Source organism: Micromys minutus, assembly GCF_963924665.1.
Source record: "Micromys minutus genome assembly, chromosome: 6".
NCBI classification, from domain to species: Eukaryota; Metazoa; Chordata; class Mammalia; order Rodentia; family Muridae; genus Micromys; species Micromys minutus.
The window spans coordinates 65,805,675-65,830,962 of NC_137975.1; the positions used below are offsets into that span (position 1 = coordinate 65,805,675).

Genomic DNA, 25,288 nt, shown 5'->3' on the forward strand with positions numbered 1-25,288 from the left:
ATTCCATTGATCCACTTGCCTATTTCTGTACCAGTACCATGCAGTTTTCAGCACAATTGCCTTGTAATATAGCTTGAGGTCAGGGATAGTGATTCCCGCAGATGTTTTTTTGTTGTTGAGGATGGATTTCGCTATTCTAGGTCTTTTGTTATTCCATATGAAATTGCACATTGATCTTTCCAATTCCATGAAGAACTGGGTTGGAATTTTGATGGGGATTGCATTGAATCTGTAGATTGCTTTTGGTAGGATGGCCATTTTTAAGATGTTGATCTTTCCAATCCATGAGCATGGGAGATCTTTCCATTTTCTGAGATCCTCCTCAATTTCTTTCTTTAGAGGTTTGAAGTTCTTGTCATACAGGTCCTTTACTTCCTTAGTTAGAATCACACCAAGGTATTTCATAGTTTTTGTGACAATTGTGAAGGGTACCTTTTCCCTAATTTCTTTCTCCACATGTTTGTCCTTTGAGTATAGGAAGGCTACTGATTTGTTTGAGTTAATTTTGTATCCGGCCACTTTGCTGAACTTGTTTATCAGCTGTAGGAGTTCTCTGGTGGAATTTTTGGGGTCACTCAAGTACACTATCATGTCATCGGCAAAGAGTGATGTTTTTATCTCTTCCTTTCCGATTTGTATCCCCTTGATCTCCTTTTGCTGTCTAATTGCTCCAGCCAGGACTTCCAGTACTATGTTGAATAGGTAGGGAGAGAGTGGGCAGCCTTGTCGAGTCCCTGATTTTAGTGGGATTGCTTCAAGTTTCTCGCCATTAAGTTTGATGTTGGCTGTTGGTTTGCTGTATATTGCTTTGATTATGTTTAAATATGGGCCTTGGATTCCTGTTCTTTCCAGGACTTTTAACATGAAGGGGTGTTGGATTTTGCCGAATGCTTTCTCAGCATCTAGTGAGATGACCATGTGATTTTGGTCTTTAAGTTTGTTTATATGGTGGATTACATTGATGGATTTCCTTATGTTAAACCATCCCTGCATCCCAGGGATGAAGCCTACTTGGTCATGATGAATGATGGTTTTGATGTGTTCTTGGATTCGGTTTGCAAGGATTTTGTTGAGTATTTTTGCATCAATGTTCATAAGTGAGATTGGTCTGAAGTTCTCTTTCCTTGTAGGGTCTTTGTGTGGCTTAGGTACGAGGGTTATTGTAGCCTCAAAAAATGAGTTGGGTAATATTCCATCTGATTCTATCTTTTGGAATAGCTTGGCGAATATTGGTGTTATATCCCCAATAAATGTCTGATAAAATTCTGCACTGAACCCGTCTGGACCTGGGCTTTTTTTGGTTGGGAGGCTTTTGATGACTTCTTCTATTTCTTTAGGTGTTATAGGGTTATTTAGATGGTTTACTTGGTCCTGGTTCAACTGTGGGACCTTGTATCTGTCTAGGAATTTGTCCATTTCCTCCAGATTTTCCAATTTTGTGGAGTATAAGTTTTTGTAGTAGGATCTGATGATTTCTTGAATTTCCTTAGTTTCAGTTGTTATGTCACCACTTTCCTTTCTGATTTTGTTAATTTGGATACTCTCTCTTTGCCCTTTAGTTAGTCTGGCTAGGGGTTTATCAATCTTGTTGATTTTCTCAAAGAACCAACTCTTTGTTTTGTTGATTTTTTTCAATGGTTTTTTTTGTTTCCATTTGGTCTATTTCTGCCCTAATTTTGATTATTTCTTGCCGTCCACTCTTTTTGGGTATATCTGCTTCCTTTTGTTCTAGTGCTTTTAGCTGTGCTGTCAGGTTGCTGATGTGAGCTCTCTCCAGTTTCTTCTTGGAAGCACTTAGGGCAATGAGTTTTCCTCTCAATACTGCTTTCATTGCATCCCATAGGTTTGGGTATGTTGTGTTTTCGTTTTCGTTGAATTCTAGAAAATCCTTAATTTCTTTCTTTATTTCTTCTTTGACCCTGCTATCCTTTAACAGAGTGTTGTTTAGTTTCCATGTGTATGTGGGCATTTTGTTGTCTTTGTTGTTGTTAAAGACCAGCCGTAGACCATGGTGATCTGAGAGGATGCATGGGAGTATTTCAATCTTCTTATATCGATGAAGGCTTGTTCTGTGTCCAATTATGTGGTCAATTTTCGAAAAGGTGCCATGGGGTGGTGAGAAGAAGGTGTATTCTTTTACTTTAGGATAGTATGTTCTGTATATATCTATTAATTCTAGTTGGTTCAAAGTCTCTGCTAGTTTTGCAGTGTCCTTGTTCAGTTTCTGTTTCCCTGATCTGTCCATTGGTGAGAGTGGGGTGTTAAAGTCTCCCACTATTATTGTGTGGGGTGAAATGTATTTTTTGAGCTTTAGTAGAGTTTCTTTTATGAATGTGGGTGATTTTTTATTTGGAGCATATATGTTAAGGATTGAGAGTTCCTCCTGACAGATTTCCCCGGTAATGAGTAAAAAGTGTCCTTCTTTATCTTTTTTGATAACTTTTGGTTGGAAATTTACTTTATTCGATATTAGAATAGCCACTCCAGCTTGCTTCTTGGAGCTGTTTGCTTGGAAGTTTTTTTCCCACCCTTTTACTCTGAGATAGTGTCTGTCTCTGTCTCTGAGATGAGTTTCCTGTATGCAGCAAAAGGCTGGATTTTGTTTATGTATCCAGTCTGATAGTCTCTGTCTCTTTATTGGGGAGTTGAGACCATTTATGTTAATAGATATCAAGGAATAATTGTTTCTGTTTCCTGCCATTTTTGCTTTTTTGGGTTGAGTTGTGTCTGTGTTTTTTTTCTTTAGTTTTCTTGTTTAGGAGTTTTCTTGTTTTTACTAGGCTGTATTTTCCCTCCTTGTATTGGGTTTTCCACCTATAATTCGTTGTAGTGCTGGGTTTGTGGTCAGATATTGTGTGAATTTTGATTTGTCTTGAAATATCTTTGTCTCTCCATCGATGGTGATTGATAGTTTTGCTGGGTATAGCAGCTTGGGCTGGCACTTGTGCTCTCTTAAGGAGTGCATGATGTCTGTCCAGGCTCTTCTAGCTTTCATAGTCTCTGTTGAGAAATCGGGTGTGAGTCTGATTGGTCTGCCTTTATATGTTACCTGACCTTTTTCCCTTACTGCTTTTAGTATTCTTTCTTTACTTTGGGCACTTGATGTTTTTACTATTATGTGTCGGGAGGTATTTCTTTTCTGGTCCAACCTATTTGGAGTTCTGAAGGCTTCTTTTATGCTCGTGGTCATCTCATTCTTGAGGGTAGGGAAGTTTTCTTCTATGATTTTGTTGAAGATATTTACTGTGCCTCTTAGTTAATACTCTTCTCCCTCTTCTATTCCTATTATCCTTAGGTTCGGTCTTCTCATTGTGTCTTGTATTTCCTGGACATTTTGGGTTAGGAGCTTTTTGTTTTTTGCATCTTCTCTGGCTGTTTTGTCTATGTTTGCAATGTTGTCTTCTGCCCCCGAGATTCTCTCCTCGATCTCTTGTAATCTGTTGGAAATGCTTGCTTCTGTGACTCCTGATTTCTTTTTTTGGTGTTCTGACTCTAGGGTTATCTCTTTTAGCGCTTTCTTTATTGTGTCAATTTCTGTTTTAATTTCCCTCTTCCATTCCTTTATTTCTTTGGTTCTGTTTTCGTCTCGTTCTTTGAGTTCTTTGAGTGTTTTTCTTGTTTCTTCTTTAAAAGCTTCTGAATCTTTTTGCTTTTCCTCCCTTTCTTGTTTAAGTAACTCTATCAGCGTCTTGAGGCGTGTTTTCAGGTCTGTGTCTTCTTTCTCTGGAGTGTTTGGAATTCCTATGTTTGCTACTATCGGAGAGCTGGGTTCTGGTGTTGCTAGATTGTCTTGGTTTCCTTGGGATATACTCTTTCTCTTTCCTCTTGCCATTTTGTTGTCAGTGATATGTTCTTGCCTTTCCCTTGTATCTGGTCTGTGTCCCTGGTACACTTTCCATGTGCACTCCTCAGAGATCTCTCTACTCCCCAGCAGCCCAGGTTCCGGGTGGCAGCTGGGACAGGCTCTGCTCTGCGTCCTGAAGTCGCCCCCGGGTGGGAACAGACGTTCCTAAGATCTGTTCCTGGTCACAGATGCTCAGCCTCTCCGAGCCACCTTTCCGGCTGGCTGTTGGGCCAGGCCCTGCTCTGTGTCCTGAAGTCGTCTCCGGGTGGGAACAGAAGTTCCTAAGATCTGTTCCGGGTCACTGGATCGGGGAGGACAGGGCAGGTCAGGGCAGGGGGTGCCCTTTCCGTGTGCACTCCGCAGAGATCCCTCTGCTCCCCCGCAGCCTAGGTCTCCCACTCACCAGTTGCTCAGCCAGTACGAGCCGCCTTTCCGGCTGGTGGTTGGGCCAGGCTCTGCTCTGCGTCCTGAAGTCCTGCTTTGGTGTTTCTGTGAGACTCCCAGGAATGGGACGGAGGCTGTCTCTGACTCCTTTGCCTGCACTTGAGCCTGCTTCTTGATTTAACCATGGAAAATTCAAATTCTGTGGTCCCTTTTCAGATTACTAAGTGTAAGATGCTAGTGATCTCTAAGGCTGTCACCCTTATCTTTGTTCATGTTAGTATACTTGAGAGATTAAAATGGATGCAATTTATAATTTTCAGGTTTGCCCATCCATAATTTAAAATATTTAATAATTAATATTTTAATACAAATAAGTTACAGTGTAAGAATTAAAAGTAGCTTGATATGACATTATTATAGATAATCACATACATTAAATTTCTACTATTAACAGACTAAGAGAAAAAAATCTACTTTTTGTTTGCAGGTCGTTGAACTTAGTAGCTGTGAAGAAACTCAAGCACTGGCGTTGCGGGTTATATTGTCTGTAATTAAGTACAGCCAACAGAGAACACACGAACTGGAAAATTGTAATGGACTTTCTATGATCCACCAAGTATTGGTCAAACAGAAATGCATTGTTGGCTTTCACATTTTGAAGGTATTGCCTCACAAATTCTGCTCTTGTCATTTCTATGCAGTGACACGTTTTATCAAAAATTTCCATAATCATTTTAAGTTGCTAGTAAATGAAGGAAACTTACTAATGTACATGTAGTCAAAGCATGGTACTCTTCTGGTTCTTTCCAGAATAATTTTTATTTTTTTCTAAGTATTTTAGAAAGGAAGAAAATAAACTATAAGAATTTTAGGTCTAAATAGACACAGATGTATTCTGCGGCAAGCCCTTTCTTCTGTGGGCTAATGAGCTTGTTTTTCTCACTCTCACACGTGGTTTCCCCGGGATGTACTACTGCAGTCAGTCCGTGATGCTACCGTTAGAATTTGTTCTTGTTGTTAGTCGTGTTTGTCTGTAGGTGGCCTTAGGGTATGTATGCACTTGTTAGTGTGGGTGTGTGCATGCGAGTGCACACATGTGTGTATGCACGTGTTCACAGAGGACTGAGGTTAACTTCTGAGATGGGCCCTCATACTGCACCTGAAGCTGAGTGCAGCTTCATTTCCTGGTCCCTGCCTTAGTGCTCTCCTGTGTGCATGGATACATAGCCCTAACTCTTTCGAGTTTTCAAACTCAGATACTCATTCTTCTGAGGCAGATGTTTTACCAACTGAGCCATTTCCCAGCTCTGAAAATTAATTTTATTTCTTATTTGAGAATTTGATACATATACACAAAATACTTTGGACAGATCCACTTTCTACTTCTCCCTTCCAGTTCTCCCGGATCCCTCCCCAAGAAGACTGCCTCCCAACTCCATACCCTTTTGTTATTTCTTTTTTTCTTTTTTACATTTTCTTATTAGAAATAAATTATCTTCTCATATAATGTATCCTGGTCATAGTTTCTCTTTCTTCTACTCCTCCATGCCTCTCCTCGTCCTCTCCTTCAGATCCACTCCCTTTTTGCCTCTCATAAGGAAAAAAAAAAACAAAAACAGGTTTCTAAGAGATAACAACCAAACATGACAAAAAATGTAAGATAAAGCAAAAAACTATCATATTGAAGTTGCACATGGTAACATAGCAGGAGGGAAAGAGTCCCAGATGCAAGCACCGGAGACAGAGACTCATTCTCACCGTTAGGAGCCCCATAGAGATACCCAGCCAATGGCTATACTATGTGCACAGAGGGTGGTGTGGGCCCAGGCAGGCCTCTGTGTGCTGCTTCATCTCTGTGAGCTTATGTGCACCTCACTGGGTTCATTCGAAAGGCCTTATTCTCCTGGGGCCCTCCACCCCTCTGGCTCTTAAGTCTTTCCACCTCTTCCTCAGGAGATTTCTGCATCACCCCACCCCCGTCTCCTCCTCTTTACCTAACATCTCTGAGTTTACGGATTATAATTTAATTTGATTATCATTTTCTTAATAACTAATAATCCCCTTATAAATGAAAATATACTATATTTGTTTCTTGGTCTGATTTACCTCACTCAGAATTATTCTTTTTCTAAGTCCATCCATTTGCCTGTAGATTTCAGGATGTAATTTTTCTTTCTTTTTTTTTTTCTTTTTTTTTTTTTTTTTTGGCAGTGTAAATGTACCGCATTCTTTATCCATTTTCCCGTTGAGGGCAATCTAGGTTGTTTCCAGTTTCTGGCTGTTATGAATGGAGGCAAAGTGAACATAGTGGAGAATGCGTGTTTGTGGTAGGATGGAGTGTCCTTTAGGTACAGTATAGCTGGGTCTTGAGGGAAATTGATTTACAACTTTCTGAGTAACTGCCATATTGATTTCCATATTTTTTGCACTCCTGCCAGCAATGGAGGAGTGTTTCTCTCGCTCCTTATCCTCACCAGCATGAACTGTCACTTATGTTATTCTGACAGGTGCAAGATGGAATCTCAGGGTAGTTTTGATTTGCATTCCACTGTTGGCTATGGATATTGAATATTTTTTAAGTGTATTTCAGCCATTTTATGATTCCTCTGTTGAAAATCCTCTGATTAGATCTTTTCCCCTCATTTTAACTGAATTATTTGTTTTTTGATATTGAGTTTCTTATATTTATTGGATATGGCGTTAGTAAAAAATCTTTTTTTGTATGCAGCAGAGGATAACATTTTTGACATCAGTGGGAGGAGACAGAGCTTTCACAGAGTCACATTGGTAAACACTGGAGTGTGAACTCAGAGCAACAAGAAGAATAAATCAAGAGCTAGAAGTCTGCTTAGTATCTATAATATACAAATCCTGGGTTCCATCCCGGGCACTGCAAAAATTAAAAATCAAGATGACTTGTGGGTGTTTTACCCTGTGTTTGAAATAAAGCAATCTTAAATGTTTGAAAATGCATGACTTACAACTATGTTGAATTGTTTTATAACATAGATATTTGGAGAAATGTTTAATTCCTTTCTAGTTTTTCTTTGAATTTGATAGTATGACTGCTGAGATAAAAAGTTTGATAATTCTGGTGAACATCGAATCTTTGGTTAATCAGTTAGTACTGCATTTTACATTAATGCTAATTTTCTGTAGACTCTTCTTGAAGGTTGCTGTGGTGAAGAAGTTATTCACGTCAGTGAGCATGGAGAATTCAAGCTGGATGTTGAGTCTCATGCTATAATCCAAGATGTTAAACTGTTGCAGGAACTGTTGCTTGATTGGAAGATATGGAATAAGGCAGAGGCATGTAATATATACTTTCATTCTATCTTTGTATTGTAGTAAAATACATAGGGCATTTGGTTTGCTTACCCTGATCATCTTAAGTTCCTTATTCAGAAGCATTACTTGTATTCAGATGTTACATGGCCATCACTAACGTTCCCCTCCACAGTTTTCCTACTATACAGGCAGAACTCCATACCCACAAGACCTCTTTTTCTCTCCCTGTCCTCACAACTGCCATGGTATTTTGGGGTCTGTGATGCTAACTATTCTAAGTATCTCATAAATGGAATCATGTAGTATTTGTTTCTTTATGATTATATTAGTATAATGCCCCCTGGATTCATTCATGATGTTTTCACTCTTCTGAGGTTGAGGAATATTGTGGTGTGGGTGTATGCTATGGTGTCCTGGGCCTCTCACCCCTCAAAAAGGACATTTAAATATAAGATTCTAAATAAACATTTTAAAGGGCGTGAAATAAGGAAGAGGTGAGGTGCATCTGGGAGGAGTTAGCAGAGGAGTGTGAATACGATCAAAATGTGTTAGATGCATGTATGAAAGTATTAAATAACCAGTAAAAATTATTTTTAAAAATCACCAGTCATTCTGAGAAAAGGATGATTTTGCTGCTTCAGTGTAATGTTAGTTTTCAGTGTAAATCCAGAAGTGTGTTCTCTGTGTGAAGCTTTAACTTGCTGAGGTAGTCGTGAGCTGAGTGGAATAAGTGTTAAGACTTGCTTTCCTCCCCAGCAGCAGATTCCGTCTTTGATAGAGTAAGCAGTGTGTTATGTAGTTATGTTTCTAGTCTTCTGAGAGGCCCACGGCATGTTTTCATAACTGTGCTAATTGCTGTGTGTTTATTTTCTCAGCAAGGCGTGTGGGAGACTCTGCTGGCCGCTCTGGAAGTCCTCATCGGGGTAGAGCATCCGCAGCAGCAGTTTAATATTAAGCAGCTGCTGAACGCCCGTGTAGTTCACCACTTCCTACTGACTTGTCAGGTTTTACAGGTACTTTTCATGTAGCTCTGCAGAGCATATCTTACCTACTCTGTAAGCATGTGTTCTTTCAGCTCTTGTCTCCTGATCTTTATCTACACCGTCATCTTCTCTAACTCAAAGTACAAAGGAACAGCTACTAAATGTCTGCATGTTTCTTTGTGTTGGAATTTTGTGGTTTCCTGAACATGAACTATTAGTGGTCCTCAACTCAAATAGTCTTTAAGTAACAAGTTACACATTTTTGTGCTTTTAATAAATAAAACATTGTAGTTGATCGTATATGTTGATTGGCATCGTGGATATATACCTAACATACCATGTTAATAAATGACACTAACTTACTATTATGTCTGTGCTGTGATCTGCCTTTGCAAATGTCCTTTTATCTGCTTGGTTGGTATATGGGACTATTCCCAAGGTTTTGTTTGTGTTTTTAGTGTTTGAAATATGTTGATCTTGTCAAGTAAGTCCAGATGTTCTATGAGATCTTTACCATTTCATGAGGCCAGTATTTCTGCTTCCATAGCCTGACACCTTTACTGTGTAGGTGGGTTAAAATCCAGAAACTGTGACAACACCCCAAAGGGCTCTATGTGATCTGATGGCATGCCAGTCTCATGGTCTACACAACCCCTGGTGCTCTTTCCCTCTGTAGCCTCAAATGAGAGGCTTTCTTCATCCTATGGCATAGGACGCTGTGGATCCTGTTCTCATTTGGCCCACACCCCCTTACCCTTGGTTTTCTAGTCCTCATACTCTGTGTCTCCTAAAACTTGCTCCCGGAGAGAAGCCTGCCCTGCTTCTTTTAACGATTTGTCCCCTTTGTTTTATACATTTGTTCCCACTGTAAACATAGGAATTGGTTTTATTTTATTGATGACATTTATTTCCCTCTGTAAATATTCTGAAGGTGGGGTGTGGATTTAGGTTGTCACTACTGTTGATTACACTGTGACCTCTGTGTCAGGTACCCATAGGTAGTAATTGAATACTTGTTTTTAAAAGCCTCACATATACCTTTGTTGGCTCATCATATTATTGTCTTTAGAAATACAAGGCTTTGCTTTTGGCTTGCAGAATGTTATCATTCGTGTTTCTATTTTCTTATAGATCTCTTTGGTTTTTTGTTTGTTTGTTTGTTTGTTTAGAAAGTTATTTTTACAATGAGGTTATTTGACTATGTGATATTCAGCCTTTTCAATATATTTTTACTTCCATAATTCTTCTGCAAAATGCTTTTAAAACTCAGGTAGCGATTCCTTTTTCTAAAAAGTCAATTTTTTTACCATCAGGATGCCTGTTTATCACACTTTATTCAACATGAATCTTGTGTGAAGTATGTAAAGAAATGAACTTGGCTTTTACATTATTTATGCACTAATGTAATATCTCAAGATATTTCTGTGACTTTTTTGCTGTATTACAAGAGTTCCATGTAGAATTACTAAAAGTGATGCTAGTGTTAAAACAACTAAGATTTTTGTGGCTTTATGCAGTAAAAACTGGAACATTTCTGATTTGGGGCTTTTAGATACTCATCTATAAAGTTTGTACAAATGTCCTCCAAATCCAAAAACCTGAACTCTAAAGCTGTCTGGTCTACTGCACTTTGAATTACAAGATGGTTGCCCTGTATAAGGCTTAGTATCTGAGGTGCTTGTATAATTGAAAAAAAAAAAAATGTTGTTGTTTTTCAAGATAGGGTTTCTCTGTGGTGTCATTGAATTTTTAAACTGAGCATACATACCAGTGTTAGCATCATTTATACAGACAAAGGAGACAGTATGGCAAAGTGAATGTAAGTGTGGGGCCATATTGCACACGTGGGCATGAATTCTGCAGTGTAACTTGGCTCAGTTAACTAAATTAAGAGGGGTAGAATTAAATTGCCATCACTTGTAATTAATTTTTAATGGCAAGATCACTTGGGTTGAAAAGTAGTACTTCAAAGTAATGTTAAATATGGTCAGACTAGAGCAGTAAACCACCAAAATTTTTTCTTAAGAATGTCAGTGAGATGGCGTGGCAGATATGGTGTTTGCCATATAGGCCTGATGACCTGAGTGAATCTGATCCCCAGAATCTCCATTAAAGTAGGAGAGAACCAACTCCACAAAGGTGTCTTCTGACCTCTACATGCGTACCTCCAACACTAATAATAATGGTTTTTAAAGGACCATCTTGTTTAAATAAAAATATTACCTGACAGTTCTTTAAATCTAAAACGATTTTGGCTTTTATTTTTACAGGAACACAGAGAGGGACAGCTTACATCCCTGCCCCGAGAAGTTTGCAGATCGTTTGTGAGAATAATTGCAGAAGTCCTTGGTTCTCCTCCAGACTTGGAACTACTGACAGTTATCTTCAATTTCCTGTTAGCAGTGCACCCTCCTACTAATACTTACGTTTGTCACAACCCCACCAACTTCTACTTCTCTTTGCACATAGGTGGGTGAGGTCATTGTTAGGTCACGTCTACTCTCGCCTTCGTCCTGCTGACCCATATTTGTTTTGATATTCTCGGAGTGGCCTCTCTAGGCTGGAAAAGGCTCTAATTGTGTGTTTGGGATAAAAGGCAGCAAGTTACCAGATAAATTGAGAGAATGAACAGAAGGTGTGGACGAGTGCAGAAAAGATAATGCAGTCATGTGCTGACCGTACATTTAAAAAATCAAGGTGGAAAATTGCAGTATGAACCTGAAAAGGATGATTAAACTGAAAGTATTACTTAGGATTCATATCATATACCGAAGAGATATTTAAAAATATAAGACACAGGCCTGATTCCAGCACCTACCTACTACCGCCTGAAACTCTAGCTCTAGGGGATCTGAGACCTTCATTTGACCTTTGCATGTACCAGGTATACACATGTGAGAGCTAATATACATACACAGGAATAAATTTAAATCTAATTTAAAATTTAAAAATCAAATATATAGGCCTATATCCTCATTCAGGTAAGCGGTCTATTTTGGAGAGATCAGAATCACACGGTAAAGGAGAACTGTAAAATGTGGAGCCACAGAAATAATCATTAATACAGTTGGAGATCAAAGAACATAGAAGCTAATGCAGACTATAATAGTCCACAGTCATAGAATCCGAAATGAGAAATTGTAAAGGGAATATTTACGTACTATATTTGACAGTATGGAGCAGGTCTTATTTGTTTCTCTTTGAACATCTTTTTGTCAGCATTTATGTTTAACGATTTACTTCTAAAAGTTGTTTTTATTTTGTCCTATTTTAAAATATTTGCTGTTTCAAAACCATTTTGAATTCCAGATGGCAAGATCTTTCAGGAGAAAGTACAGTCAATCATGTACCTGAGGCATTCTAGCAGCGGAGGGCAATCCTTTCCCAGCCCTGGATTTCTGGTAATCAGCCCGTCTGCCTTTACCGCATCTCCTCCTGAAGGTAATGATAGCAAAGCCTAAACTATGGCTCCTATTATCTCACTTATGAATATTCACGAATATTAAATTGTGCATATTGTAGCAGTGTAACATGGTACCAAGCCCAAAGTATGTTTAAAGAATCCATTTCTATCTGTCAAAACTAATTTGTACACATACCCACCCACCCACACACACACAGAGAGAGAGAGCACGTGAGAGTGAGAGGAAAATATGGGAGAAGGGAATTTAGCCCTCCCTCTAGAAAGAAGATCCACTTGGAAGTTCTGGTGGCTAGAAGAGAAGGCAGTCACCCCTTTGAACCACTCTGACAACCTCCTGTCTGTGGCTTCTGTGTCATTGCCCCAGTTCCCTGAGCTGCTATCATTTTAGCCAGAAACCACAGCAATTTCTTTGATGCTATCTCAGTATCTTAGCCTGTGGCTGTTGACTTGAAAAACCCAACTGTGGTTCCCAGCCAGCCAGCTTCACTGCTTTAAATCATTGCCCCATCATTGCTTGTGTACACAGAGCTAACTCTCTTTTCCTTTTCCATAGAATGAGTATTTAAGCTCACAGTAATGTCCTGTCTTCCTAATTACTCTAGAGTATACAGTATGAGTAGATGTCTTGGACATGGACTGGCCCGACTTGTTTCTCATTCCCAGATGGGTATTTTATAGGAAATGTCTTTTTAAAAATTGTGTTATTCTGAAGTATTTTCAAAAATACTCATGCTGTACTTTTTTTCTGGATTATTTGAACAATCATTTTGGCAACTTTAGCCTGCCAGCCAAAACCAAGAAATTGCTAGGAAAGAGTTCCAAACTGTGTATCTGTTCTATTGGCAAAAGGCTTTGCCTTTAAAATAGTTCGTTCAGGCGATGTTTACTTTATCATAGATGCAAGCTGCTGTTAGTCTCCCCCAGACACAGGCTCCTGTGTGCCTCTTTCTTGTATTCAAGAAGAGCAAGTGTAGGCCAGAGCCTGAGAGCGTAAATTCTTAGCTATTGGCCTGGTGCTGCTGCTCACAGTCAAATTTTGGGTAATCTGTACTTATATCCTCTGCTCATAAGGGGTTTTTCTGGTCTCCTTAGCACAGTGTTATCACCAGTAAATTGGAGAGCTGTGAAGAAGAGAAATGATTAGTTCTCATTAGTACCACCTTTTATCAAGCACCTGTTACAGTCCAGGCAGTATATGAGGGGTATCACACACATGAGCTCTCTTCATCCTTAAAAACTCTGCAGCGTCCATATTCTGAACTCTCATCATACATTTCCAGAAACAACCACTTATATAGTAGGTCAGTGATTTACCTGTGACCTCTGAACTGACAGAACATTTATTTGGATTAGTCAGGTCTTCTTGCAAAGCCTGAACCCCTTCCACTTTGTCCTATAGCTGGCCTAAGGAAATTAAATTTCACCCCACTTTACCTGATTTCTGAGCCATGAATCCTAATGACTCCAAGCTGTGCCATCGATACTTTATTAATGAAACAGGAAAAGACATGCCTTTGAAAGCTTAATAAAATGTAGTTAAAGGGAAAATAGTTTTGGCACATATGGATTTTAAGCATTTTGGGGGGGGCTAGGAAAATGATCATTTATAAATCTTGAGTAGTGCATAGGGAGGCGGGCTGTGGCATGGTTGTGACTTACATTATAGAAGAGAAGTGGTACTGTTTAGTAGATTTTTAAGTACTATTTTTCTGTCTACATTTACTAGGAACAAGTTCTTCCAGTATTGTTCCACAGCGGATGGCTGCCCAGATGGTTCGATCTAGAAGTCTCCCAGCATTTCCAACTTATTCACCACTAATGCAAGCACAAAAACTGGCTAGAGGTTTGGGCGTTAGTATTGACAAGTTACAAAATATTGCAGATGCCAGCCCAGAGAAACGGAATCCCTTAGGGATTCCGTACACACTGAAAACAAGCAAAGAGGGGGCATTCATCAGTAGCTGTGAGTCTGCACAAACTGTTTGTGAAATGGAGGTGCTTCTTGCAGCCCAGGCCTCTGCCAACGGGGTCTCCAAAGAATCACTGAGGTTTCCCGTGGCCAGAGTAGATCACAGAGACTTGGGAACTGAGCCCAGATCAGATGATGGCAGTCCTGGGGATGAGTCTTATCCGCGTCGACCTGATAACCTCAAGGGACTGGCCTCATTCCAGCGAAGCCACAGCACCGCTGCAAGCCTCGGGCTTGCATTTCCCTCTCAGAACGGATCTGCAGTTGCCAGCAGATGGCCAAGCCTGGTTGATAGAAACGCTGACGATTGGGAAAACTTTACCTTTTCTCCTGCTTATGAGGCAAACTACAGCGGAGCTCCAGGCACCCACAGGTACTCACGCTCCCTTGTCTCAGAATCCCGGCACTAAAATGGTGCCACATCTGGTCATTGTCAGATCACACTGAATTCCGTACTCGCCCAAAAGCCAGATAACTCTGTAAGAAAAATCTCTCTTGTGGTTTATTAGACAGAAAAATCCTAAGCTCAGAGACGTCATCAGACCGATGTTTTTAGAGAGTGTCTGGGATCCTGAGTGATGAAACTTTCTGTGGTAAAGAAATGTTCGCTGTGGGACATTTGAGATGCAGCATGAGCAACTAAGAACCTCGATTGTTTTTTAAAATATTTTTTATTTGTTGATTCTTTGAGAATTTTGTACATCTCCAAACACCTCCAAAATACACTTCTGCTCTATCCCCATTTCATGTCTCTCTTTGTTGTTTTCAATAATCCACCAAGTCCAATTTGTGCAGCATATATACTCATGAGTATGTTTGATTCTACTGGACAGTGGTCAGCCTACTATGGGCCACATCTTTTTAAAAAAACTGACCCTCCCTCGGAAGCCATTGGCTGTCCATAGATGCTTAGTTAGGCGAAGAATCATAAGCTCCGCCTCCCTCCGTGCTGGGCTGTTGACTTATCCTGGAATTGTATAGGACCTGGATCTTTAACTTCAAATAGTTTAAGTAGCATATGTAGTTGTGACTACTTCAGTTTAGTATACTGTCTGCTGGAAAAGCCTTCATCTTAGAAGGCAAGTTTGTTAATCATGCTTAACTTAGGGAACATTTTTAAACCTTCTGAGCATTTGTTTTGCCATGTTTGCAGCTCCTAGGGCTTCTTTCTGACGCTGTGTTAAGACTTCTCTGGTTTCTATCACAGTGTCATTGAAGACTGTTTGATACCTATCTGCTGTGGATTATATGAACTCTTAAGTGGGGTTCTTCTTGTCCTGCCTGATGCCATGCTTGAAGATGTGATGGACAGGATTATTCAAGCAGATATTCTTCTAGTCCTTGTTAACCACCCATCACCTGCTATCCAGCAAGGAGTAATTAAAGTAAGGGCAAAAACAACATAAGTAATGTTTTCATCAGGAGTATATGTGTATGTGTGTACTTTAAATTGCTTAGTATATGTTAAGACTTAAAGCTTATTTGATATTAATAATAGTGAACTGTTGGGGTTGGAGAGATGGCTTAGTGGTTAAGAGCACTGGGCTGCTTTTATAGGGGACCCAGGTTCAATTCTCAGCACCCATATAGTGGTCCCCATCATCTGTAATTCCAGTTCTAGGTTATCTGCTACTCTTTCCTGGCCTCTGCAGGCACCAGGAACATGGTGTATAGACATATATGTAAATAAGACATCCATATACATAAAATAAAATTAGCATAAATTCATTTAAAATAGCATTCTATACTTTTGTTACTTCATACTGGCATTTTGTGTGTAGTATTCAATTTAAATCTTAAGTCTTTCTCATATACTGATTTGTATCTATCAATTTACCAATAAGCATATATATTTATACTAGCAGTAAGTCTATTTTACAAAAATTATAATAACGATGTAGTTTATTGGAATTCTTTCCTGCAGTGTAGTATCAGAGTCTCAGTTCAGTTATCTCCTTTTTAAAGAGGCCTTCCCTGATTACCATACCAGATTACTTCCCTTTACCATAGTCTATATTTATTCATATATGTATATATTGATATATGTGTCACCCTTTTTATCTTTTTAAACTTACTTGTGTACTGGTTTTTAATCTCTAATGTGGTTATAAACTGCAGCCATCTACGTTTGTCCATATGTTGTGCATAGTAAGTACTGTCACATAAATGAATGTTCAGTGTGAATGGCTGCCTTTAGAAAACAAATACTGAGCTGCTATTTTAAAGATTCTTATTTTCTTTAGTTTGTTTAGTTTTTGTAGTTCCAGTATAAAACTGCTACTGGAAATAGAGAGAGAATAATAGAAGATCGTACGTTTAGTGTACTTATCTGTGCTAGAAGAAAGTTCTCACCCCCGCCAAGTGTGATGTCACAGATTTGGTGAGGAAGTGTGCCATCTGCAGTGGCCATGCTGGTAAAGAAGAATGGGAGCGCGGGGGAAGTAAGTCATTCCTAGGAGAAAGGGAAGAAGGAATCATGTCATGCTTTGTTGTAAACTTAGTTAGGTCTTTAAGGAGGGCAGTAAGTAGATGTGTGTTTGGGGAGACTCTTCTGTCTCCACTGTAAGACTGAAAAGGAGGGAAAGGGCAAGGTTTCCTCAGAACAGCACAGTCCTTCAGAGAAGAAGCAGTGAATTGCTAACCTTTCAGTATAGCAGCAAACTCGGGAGCTCACGATCTGGACTTATGCAGGCCAGAGGACACAGGTTTGAGACTTTTGAAGCTACGCCTACATGTTTATGTATGTGGATCAGTAATAGAAAAAACAAGAAGGGGTTTGTTTTGAAATCTAGAGGGACAGTTCTATGGTCAATCTAAATTTAAAAATGTGGGAAAAGTAAGCTTAGAAAAAAAATTAATTACTTGAGTTTTACACGTGTTGCATTTAATAAGTTAGAAAATACGGGCTAACAAGGTGGCTTAGTGGGTAAAAGACAATGAAGCCCAGCACCATGGGTTTGATCCCTGGGGCCTGCACAGGAGGAGCGAACCAACTCATGCACACTGTCCTGACTTCCACATGTGCACAGTGACATCCGCCCTACTCCCCACGTACAAAATAGATAAATAAATGCAAGCTTTTCTGTGAACATATATTTTTTCTGGGATTTCTATTTTTTAAAAGGGGAAGGAAGGAGAAAAAGAGGAAAATGAAAAGTTTAAAAATGGTGGAAATTTGGTTTGTGCTCAGGATCTCTCAGGAAGGTCTCTCAAGAGGTCTATTTGTGTGTGTGTGTGTGTGTGCATGTGCGTACACGTGTGCGTGTACAGATAAAAAAAAGCAGTGCACTGGTTTCTTTTCCTTTGAATTAGGCATAACATTTTACTTACATTCAGTCATGGCTACCAGTCTACCCAGCCCTTTGCTCAGCTTCTGGACACCCCTAAGAAACGAATCCACAAGGAATCTCCAAGAAAGAATTGCCACTAGCTGGTATCACAGAGTTGCCAGTTCATTTCTCTATGCAGGTGACATGGTTTTCAGCTTTCTCTGTATATGACTGTGTGTGTGAATAATAGGTAATAGCTTACAAACATAAGAATTATATGCAGTCTGAATCGTATATATTAAATGTCAACATCTAAATGGTCTCATTTTTTTTCTTCAGCTGTTAAAAGCATACATTAATAGAGCATCGAAAGAACAAAAGGACAAGTTTCTGAAGAACCGTGGCTTTTCCTTACTAGCCAACCAGTTGTATCTCCACAGGGGCACTCAGGAGTTGTTGGAGTGCTTCACTGAAATGTTCTTTGGTCGGCTGATTGGCCTGGATGAAGAGTGAGTTCTCTGTGCCGTAGTTAAGATCCTTGTCTTAAGTATAAAATTCAGTGGTAATTTGGGTCTCAGAAAAGGTCTGCTATAAATCATTGGTTGTTTTACATATGATGTTCTTTCTACTGTTACTTCTTCCTTTGTATTTTATTCACTAATTAAACTGGAAACAAATAACTGCAGTAGAAAATGAAAGTAACAAAGATTTGACATGTAGTACTAACATGAGAAAGCTCCTGATACCTCAGTGACATAGTATTTGTGACCCACACAAGTCTGTCTCAGTCCCTCAGAGCCTCCTTGGAATCCTGGACGTACTGCTGATCACTTAGATTTTACTTTGGAATAATACTTAAGGATTAACAATATGTGCAAAGATAAAAAAAAATTCACAGTTGGAAACTGAAATTAACAATTTGGCACATTTTTTCTGTTTGATAGAGAAAAATATATACATCTTTGGTGTAGTAGACCAATTCAGACATTGGTGGACTTAAATTATTTACTGTGGTTGTTTTCTATATTTGTGTGTATTGCTGGTGATCAAATCCAGGACCTTATGTGTGCATGCATCCACAAAATACTTAAACTGCTGCACCACAGAGGCAGGTAGTTCTAGGTCAGGAGTGAGAGACTAGTTCGTTTCTGATGCTGTTTTTACTAGCTCACTGTCACTGAGATAGTTGGTAAACTAAATTTCCTTTACACTTGTTATAGTCCCTCACAGCAGGCATCCTTTGGACACAGGATTGGCAGTGTATGAAGTTAAGAAATTGTATATGTATTCCACCCGAGTGTTTATGCGTTTATCTCCTAGGTTTTGCCTTATTGTAAATTATCTTTTTTTTACTTAAGAATTCTGATTCTCAAGACTGTTTTTTGATAGTTTCAACATCAGATTTTAAAAACATCTTGTGTTTTTTTCTCCTAGTTTTATTCCTAGTTGGTGACTGACTACTCCTAACATGCTTTTCACTGTGTCTTATTTATTATAGATTTGATCTGGAGGAAGTGAGACACATGGAACTGTTCCAGAAGTGGTCTGTCATCCCAGTTCTGGGACTAATAGAGACCTCTCTCCATGACAACATTCTCTTGCACAATGCTCTCCTACTTCTTCTGCAAGTTTTAAACTCTTGTTCCAAGGTAGCAGACATGCTGTTGGACAATGGTCTACTCTATGTGTTATGTAATACAATAGCAGCCCTGAATGGCTTAGAAAAGAAGTAAGTTTTAAATTGTTCATTAAAATTACATCTGATAAGATTATTAGAAGGGGAAATAGTTAATAGGTTACCTATTAACTATTGTTATAGGTAAAAAGAGTTGGCTCTTTTTGTAATGCTTTCAAAGAATTTCTTTTCCACAAAATTAAATTAACTTGGAGAGGGCATATTTTTTATCACTTTGAATAATATTTGGTTAAGAATACGATGCTTATATGACCCATTTTGGGGTACTTAGAATTGAAGACAATAAGGCTACTCTCTGATATATTTATCAGGCTTTCACAGTTGTCTCTGTAGTTAAACCCCAACCCTGAAGAGATCAGATAGGGCTACTCACTGATCTGTGAGGAGCTCAGCAACAGCAGAGGACTCTGTAGAATCTCAGTGAACTCACTTGCTGGTGTATCACTGCCTCCATGATCAGCTTACAATAGAAAATACAGTAGCACTGCTGGTCAAAGGAATCTCCAGAAGTCAAGAGCACACTGGCAAAGGGGTACCTGCCACTTGAGTTAAGAGCTTTGAAAAGTAAAATTTTAATTAGATTTTGTATTTTTGGTGTCTTCATATCTGATGTGTAGTTTACCCAGTTTTTACTAACATATATTAAAATGTGAATCTTAAGGTGCACCATCTTGTATCCAGAAACACTAAATGTTGTCTATATTTTTGCAGAATACAGAGCATATCTGTACCTAGTGATTGCTTGGGGCAAAGATAGACTCCTTATACTCACCAAGTTCAGCTTTAATTGGGCACTTATGTTTGTAGGGTTCATGTGCTCATGCTTATGAAAGCTAGAAACATAAGGTATTGTGTTTCCTCAGGACACTTAGACTTGATTGTAGTACATAAAATTGGTAAAACTGAGAAGGTACCTACAGGTTTGTTCTGAAAGAAGTTTTTCCTAAAAATAAGTTATACTGATAGACTCTGTGTGGTACTGTATTAATTGACCCTATGAAAGTTATATTTCTAAACCTTACTTAATTTGAAAAAACTAAATATAGAAAAATATTTGGGCTTGATGTCATATACCTGAGTAGATCATCTGCGTGGGCAGAGTAACTGATTCATATTCATTGTGTGTTTCTAAGTGATCATTATCTGTTCAAGCATATCGTTAATTTAACTTCATTATAAGTTCAAGCTTATAATCCTAAAATAACTTTCATTTATACAGCTGAGCTGCAGAGAGGTTAATGAATTCTCTCAAATTCACTATCCCGTAGTATTGTTGCTACGCCCAACCTTCAACCTTCAGTAGACTGGGAGCGGGTGGGAGTGTCCTTAAGTGTCTTGTCATATCCATCTGTTGTTTACGTTGCTCTACAGGACTGCACATTCCATAGAGTAAACACGAACAATTATTAAATCAGTACATGCTGGTAGCATAGCATTTAACTAGTTCTTTGTCTTAATTTTTGGGCTGTTTTGCTTACAATGTCTTTTGCTCTGTTTTGGGCTCACGTCAGCATTCCTGTGAATGAATACAAATTGCTCGCATGTGATATACAGCAACTTTTCATAGCAGTTACGATTCACGCTTGCAGTTCCTCAGGCCCACAGTACTTTAGAGTCATTGAAGACCTTATTGTGCTTCTTGGATATCTTCATAACAGCAAAAACAAGAGGACACAAAGTAAGAATGAATTTTTATGGATTTCTCCTCATAACTCCTTTACTGAAGGTTTAAACTTAATTATGTCTTAGTATTAGTTGGTATTAGAAGCAATCTTTAAATTGTTGAAAATAGAGTGATCGATGACTTGACATAACTAGTAGCTGGCAATACATCCCTGGCAGAAACTAGTAATTCTGTTTTTTACCAAGTGGAATGCTAAGGCTTTTGTTGGAGAGTAATGGTCTTTAATTTCCTTTAATGGAAAATACTAAAGTGACTGCGAAACGTGAAAGCGTGAGGGTCATTGAAGCTTTTGCTTTATACAGAAGTGCTGGTTTTGAAATAATTATTTCAGGCTAAATAAATGTATTATTTTTCTATGCAAATTTTAGAGTGGAAGCTAGGTATAGTGATACATATTCAAGAGGTGGAGGCAGGATGACCAGAAGTTCAAGGTCATCTTCAGCTACATAGCAAGATAGAGGTCAACCCAGGCTACAGGAAACATGTTTCAAAAAATGTCAAAAAATTTGTAGTGACCATATGGGGATTTATCTTATTTAACATCACTGTTAAGCATAGCTAACATCAATAGCCCGTTTTGATGAAACAATTTTAAATTATGTCTAAGGCCTTTTCTGTAGATATTGAATATTATCGTTTGGGTATTAGATTGTATATCTTAGATGTTAGATAATATATTAAATAAATTTAGTTAAAAGAGTTAAACAATTATGATAGCTTGAAAACATTCTAGTCTCTTTTGGGTTTAGATATGGCTTTGGCCCTGCAGCTTAGAGTTCTCCAGGCTGCTTTGGAGTTTATAAGGAGCACAGCCTATCATGACTCTGAAAGTCCAGTAGATGCAGGGCAGTCACCTTCTGCCCACCACCAGTCAGTGCCTCAGAAGCGCAGAAGCATTGCTGGTAAGTTCCAAAATGGCACTTTAGTCAATATAAATGTAAGGTTGCTATAGTTTCCTGTGTTCTGATGCCATTTACATTAAAATTTTTTCCTTGCTGAGCATGGAGGCATGTGCCTTTAATCTCAGCACTAAGAAACAAAGGCACATATGTTTCTAGAGTTTGTGGCCAGTCTAATGTACAATACTGAGTCTCTAGTCTGTAGGAACTAAGGGTTTAAAACATACTTCTTGGTTAAAAAAACTCAAATTATCAAATCTGAGGAAATTTTCCTCTCAGCAGAAACCATTGTACCTGAAGAGGCTACATAGACCATGTCCACGTTTTACCCTAATGGAAGTCATTAGGGTTTTCAGGAGATACATCATATGATCAGATAGATGTCTGTCGTGTAGAGAGAACTCTTACTTTTGTGGGGAGTATGGACTAGAAGAAATCAAAGAGCAGAACCCACGCAGGAGCAATCACAGTAGATGGGTAGCTTGTAGACAGGCAAGTGCACATGGAATTGGAGCTTACTGTGAATTTGTATGTATCATCAAATAATAAATGCTGATGTTTTCCACACGCATGCTGCTGCTTTTACAGAAACATAAACAAGAAAGATAATAACCACAAACCTAGGACACATAAATATATACACGTGTCTCGTGTCTGTATACAGTGGATATACATAAGTATGTATAAGAGTATAATGTTAATCCAGCTGCTGCTCAGTATCTGTGGCAACTGTGTGTGTTCAATGCTATGCAAAATTTCAAAGCTATTTATGTGATAAAAAGCCCATAGAAAATACTTCTAAACATGTTTGTAATAATACGTTTGTTACACTAAAGCAACTTATAAAACATCCCTATAAGTACGCTTACTTGTTTGCTATCTAGACAGGGTCTCTCCTTGTGCCTCTCTCCTATTATTCCTGCTTCTCTCCAGGTGAAATGTGCCCCTTTCAGATCTAACTGTAGTGCACAGCTTCCTATCTGGCATGGACTTTTGTTCCTTCCGGCAGGATCATACCTAGGACACAGACACCACTGTGTTCCAGATTGATCTATGAATCTTCCTTCAGCCTCACGTGTGTCATTCTGTTTGACAGTCCTGAGTTCCTGTCAGCCTAGTGAATGGGGCCAGATTCAATCTTCTCTCTCTCTCTCTCTCTCTCTCTCTCTCTCTCTCTCTCTCTCTTTCTCTCTCTCTCTCTCTCTTTCTCTCTCTCTCTCTCTCACACACACACACACACACACACACACACACACACACATACACACAGGCTTAAGGCAGAGTAGAGCGGTGGAGAGATGTTTTTACCTAAATGGTATCATTCTCTACCAACTGTTTATAAAGGGACTTCTAATTTTAATCTGCATAGACATCTTTTTACATTAAAGAACATGGTGTTTGGCAGTTCCTGTGTCATGTAAAGTGTCATTCATACAGGTAGATGAAAAATTAGAATGATTAGTACGTGAATAAAATTTGTATTTTAACTAATAAAAACAATACTAACATGAATGCTGCTTTATTCTTTTGAAGAATGAGATAAACATTGTATTTTATATCCATTATTTCCCTTAATTTATAAAATAATGTTCTTGATTAATTCATTCAGCCATCAAATAATTACTGAGTACCAACTGTGCACAAATTCCTGTTTTACCTATCTCCATAGAACCGGAGGAAGTGATAAGAGCATATAAATAGATGTATTACTATAGTATCAGATAATGATAACCATCTTCCAATGAGATAAGCCCTGCTTTGTTTTCTAGTATATATCTTATAAACAAGGAAACTGGGGCTTAGACAAAGATGCACATAAGACCGTATCAGATTTATAGCCTGAGTACTGAGAACACTTCCATGTTTACAAACACAATCTTAGTGTCTACAGCCTTTCATCTCTGGGTTATACTTGGATCATACACAAGAAACCTGTGGATAATATGAAGAGAAATTTAGCTCAATGGTTAGGAATATTGTCTGACGATATTATTTTTTTCTTTTTTACCTCAAAGATGACTCTGGCCACCAAAATTATTAACTGGTTAAAACTACGTATTAGAGTGGACAATCTAAAAAAAAAAACTATTAAAAGCTGCCATAATTTAGTCATGCAAGTAATTTTTAAAAATATCATTTATAGAAATTGGTGTTTGTTTTTATAATTCAAAACAAAGGTTCAATTCCAGTGAAGGGTTCTGTTACTCCTCATCTACCAAGACGTCATTTTGGTTCCTATGGTCAACTCCCAATGCCCTTCTTCAGTCCACTAAATCAAGATACGTCCCAGCTTTCTCCTGGATGCACCACATGTGGGGTGCCCCCCAGAGCAGGTGCAGTAAGACAGGAGCAGCACTCTGTCTCATCAGCCTGGGGAGGTGTTTCTCAGGAAATGCTTTCCAAATGATGGGTCCCCCCAATCATCTGCTGGCAAATCACTGGACTTGTATCTACTGTGTGATCTCTTCACTCTCACTGACTGATTTCTTATTTGTCTCTATGTATAATTTCCAGACTGTAAGAATCAATGTTAATTACCCAGACACAGTGCCATTATTACTAAATGATCATCTTCCTTTACTAACATATCTTGTTCTTTAAAACTATTGATGATCTTGGAGAACAAGGAAGTGGAACAGTGGCAGCGGTCTGTCAGATGTCAAAGCCGCGAGCACCCATCTGATATCTTGGGTTCCAGGAGACTCAAGACTTTGAGAAATGATGAACATCCTCCTGTGTTACTAGCTTTTTGCTGGTACTTTAGACTCTGAATCCAGAAGTACTGTTCCACTTCTTTGGAGAAAGAAAAAAATACTAATTTCTTATACTCTTTTCCTAAATATGAATTAGTTTTGTAATAAAAAGTTTTTCTTTTCATGACCAATACTCAAAAAAATTATAGTGAAAATAAGTTCATTGCTCATTATTAACTATGGCATTGGGTAATTTATGTCCTTGAAGGTCCTCGAAAATTCCCCCTGGCTCAGACAGAGTCTCTTCTGATGAAGATGCGCTCAGTGGCCAGTGATGAGCTACACTCTATGATGCAGAGGAGGATGAGCCAAGAGCACCCCAGCCAGGCCTCGGAGGCAGAGCTTGCCCAGAGGCTGCAGAGGCTCACCATCTTAGCTGTGAACAGGATCATTTACCAAGGTAGACCAGACCCCACTCCTCCCTGCTGTGCTGAATCCCAGGGGAAATATGTCATGAAGGGGACTAGATTTCCTTTTTCAAAGAAACTTCTTCATGTGTTAAGTGCTAGTCTGGGTTGGCCATTGATTTCAAAATGCCATTTTTCAACTTTTCTTTTGACAAAGTAATAGACTCATAGGTAGTTACTAGAAGTAATACAGAGATCCTGCAACCTGGAATATCTCATGGAATCTTGTGATATTGTAATATAGTGTCACTTTCAGGAAGGAGACACAAATATGGTCAAAGAGGACATTTTAATTCCCACCATGAATTGTCTTGCTGCCTTTTATGAACACACACACTTTCTTCCTCCTCAGCCCCTACCTACCTCCAATTTACTCTCCATTTCTGTATTTCTGCCATTTCTAAAATGTTTTACAAGACAGAAACAAGTGGTTCATTGCCTGTGATCCTAGCACTCAAAGGCTGAGGCAGGAGAGCTGTCTGCCTAGGAATTCCACACTAACACAACATTAAAAACATTAGCTAGTTGTAGTGGCACAGGCCTTTTATCCCAGTGTTAGGCAAGCAGAGGCAGGCACCTGTGAGTTTGAGGCCAGCCTGGTCTACATAGTGAGTTTCAGGTTGGTCAGAAATGCATAGTGAGACCCTGTCTTGGGAAAAAATGTCTTATATAAATATAATATTAAGTC

The 25,288-nt window shown here is 38.8% G+C and overlaps 1 protein-coding gene across 1 annotated transcript in view; it reads left to right on the top strand.

Annotated features, from left to right (window-relative positions):
* LYST (lysosomal trafficking regulator) overlaps positions 1-25,288 on the top strand; it is a 162,412-nt gene that overhangs the window by 75,287 nt on the left and 61,837 nt on the right. The window contains exons 18-29 of the mRNA XM_080918294.1: positions 4,716-4,889; positions 7,388-7,537; positions 8,392-8,529; positions 10,770-10,968; positions 11,809-11,940; positions 13,650-14,265; positions 15,100-15,277; positions 17,501-17,670; positions 18,660-18,890; positions 20,369-20,535; positions 21,291-21,443; positions 24,402-24,593. Of these exons, the coding sequence (XP_080774420.1) occupies positions 4,716-4,889; positions 7,388-7,537; positions 8,392-8,529; positions 10,770-10,968; positions 11,809-11,940; positions 13,650-14,265; positions 15,100-15,277; positions 17,501-17,670; positions 18,660-18,890; positions 20,369-20,535; positions 21,291-21,443; positions 24,402-24,593 (2,500 nt within the window). The remainder of the gene's footprint in view (positions 1-4,715; positions 4,890-7,387; positions 7,538-8,391; positions 8,530-10,769; positions 10,969-11,808; positions 11,941-13,649; positions 14,266-15,099; positions 15,278-17,500; positions 17,671-18,659; positions 18,891-20,368; positions 20,536-21,290; positions 21,444-24,401; positions 24,594-25,288) is intronic.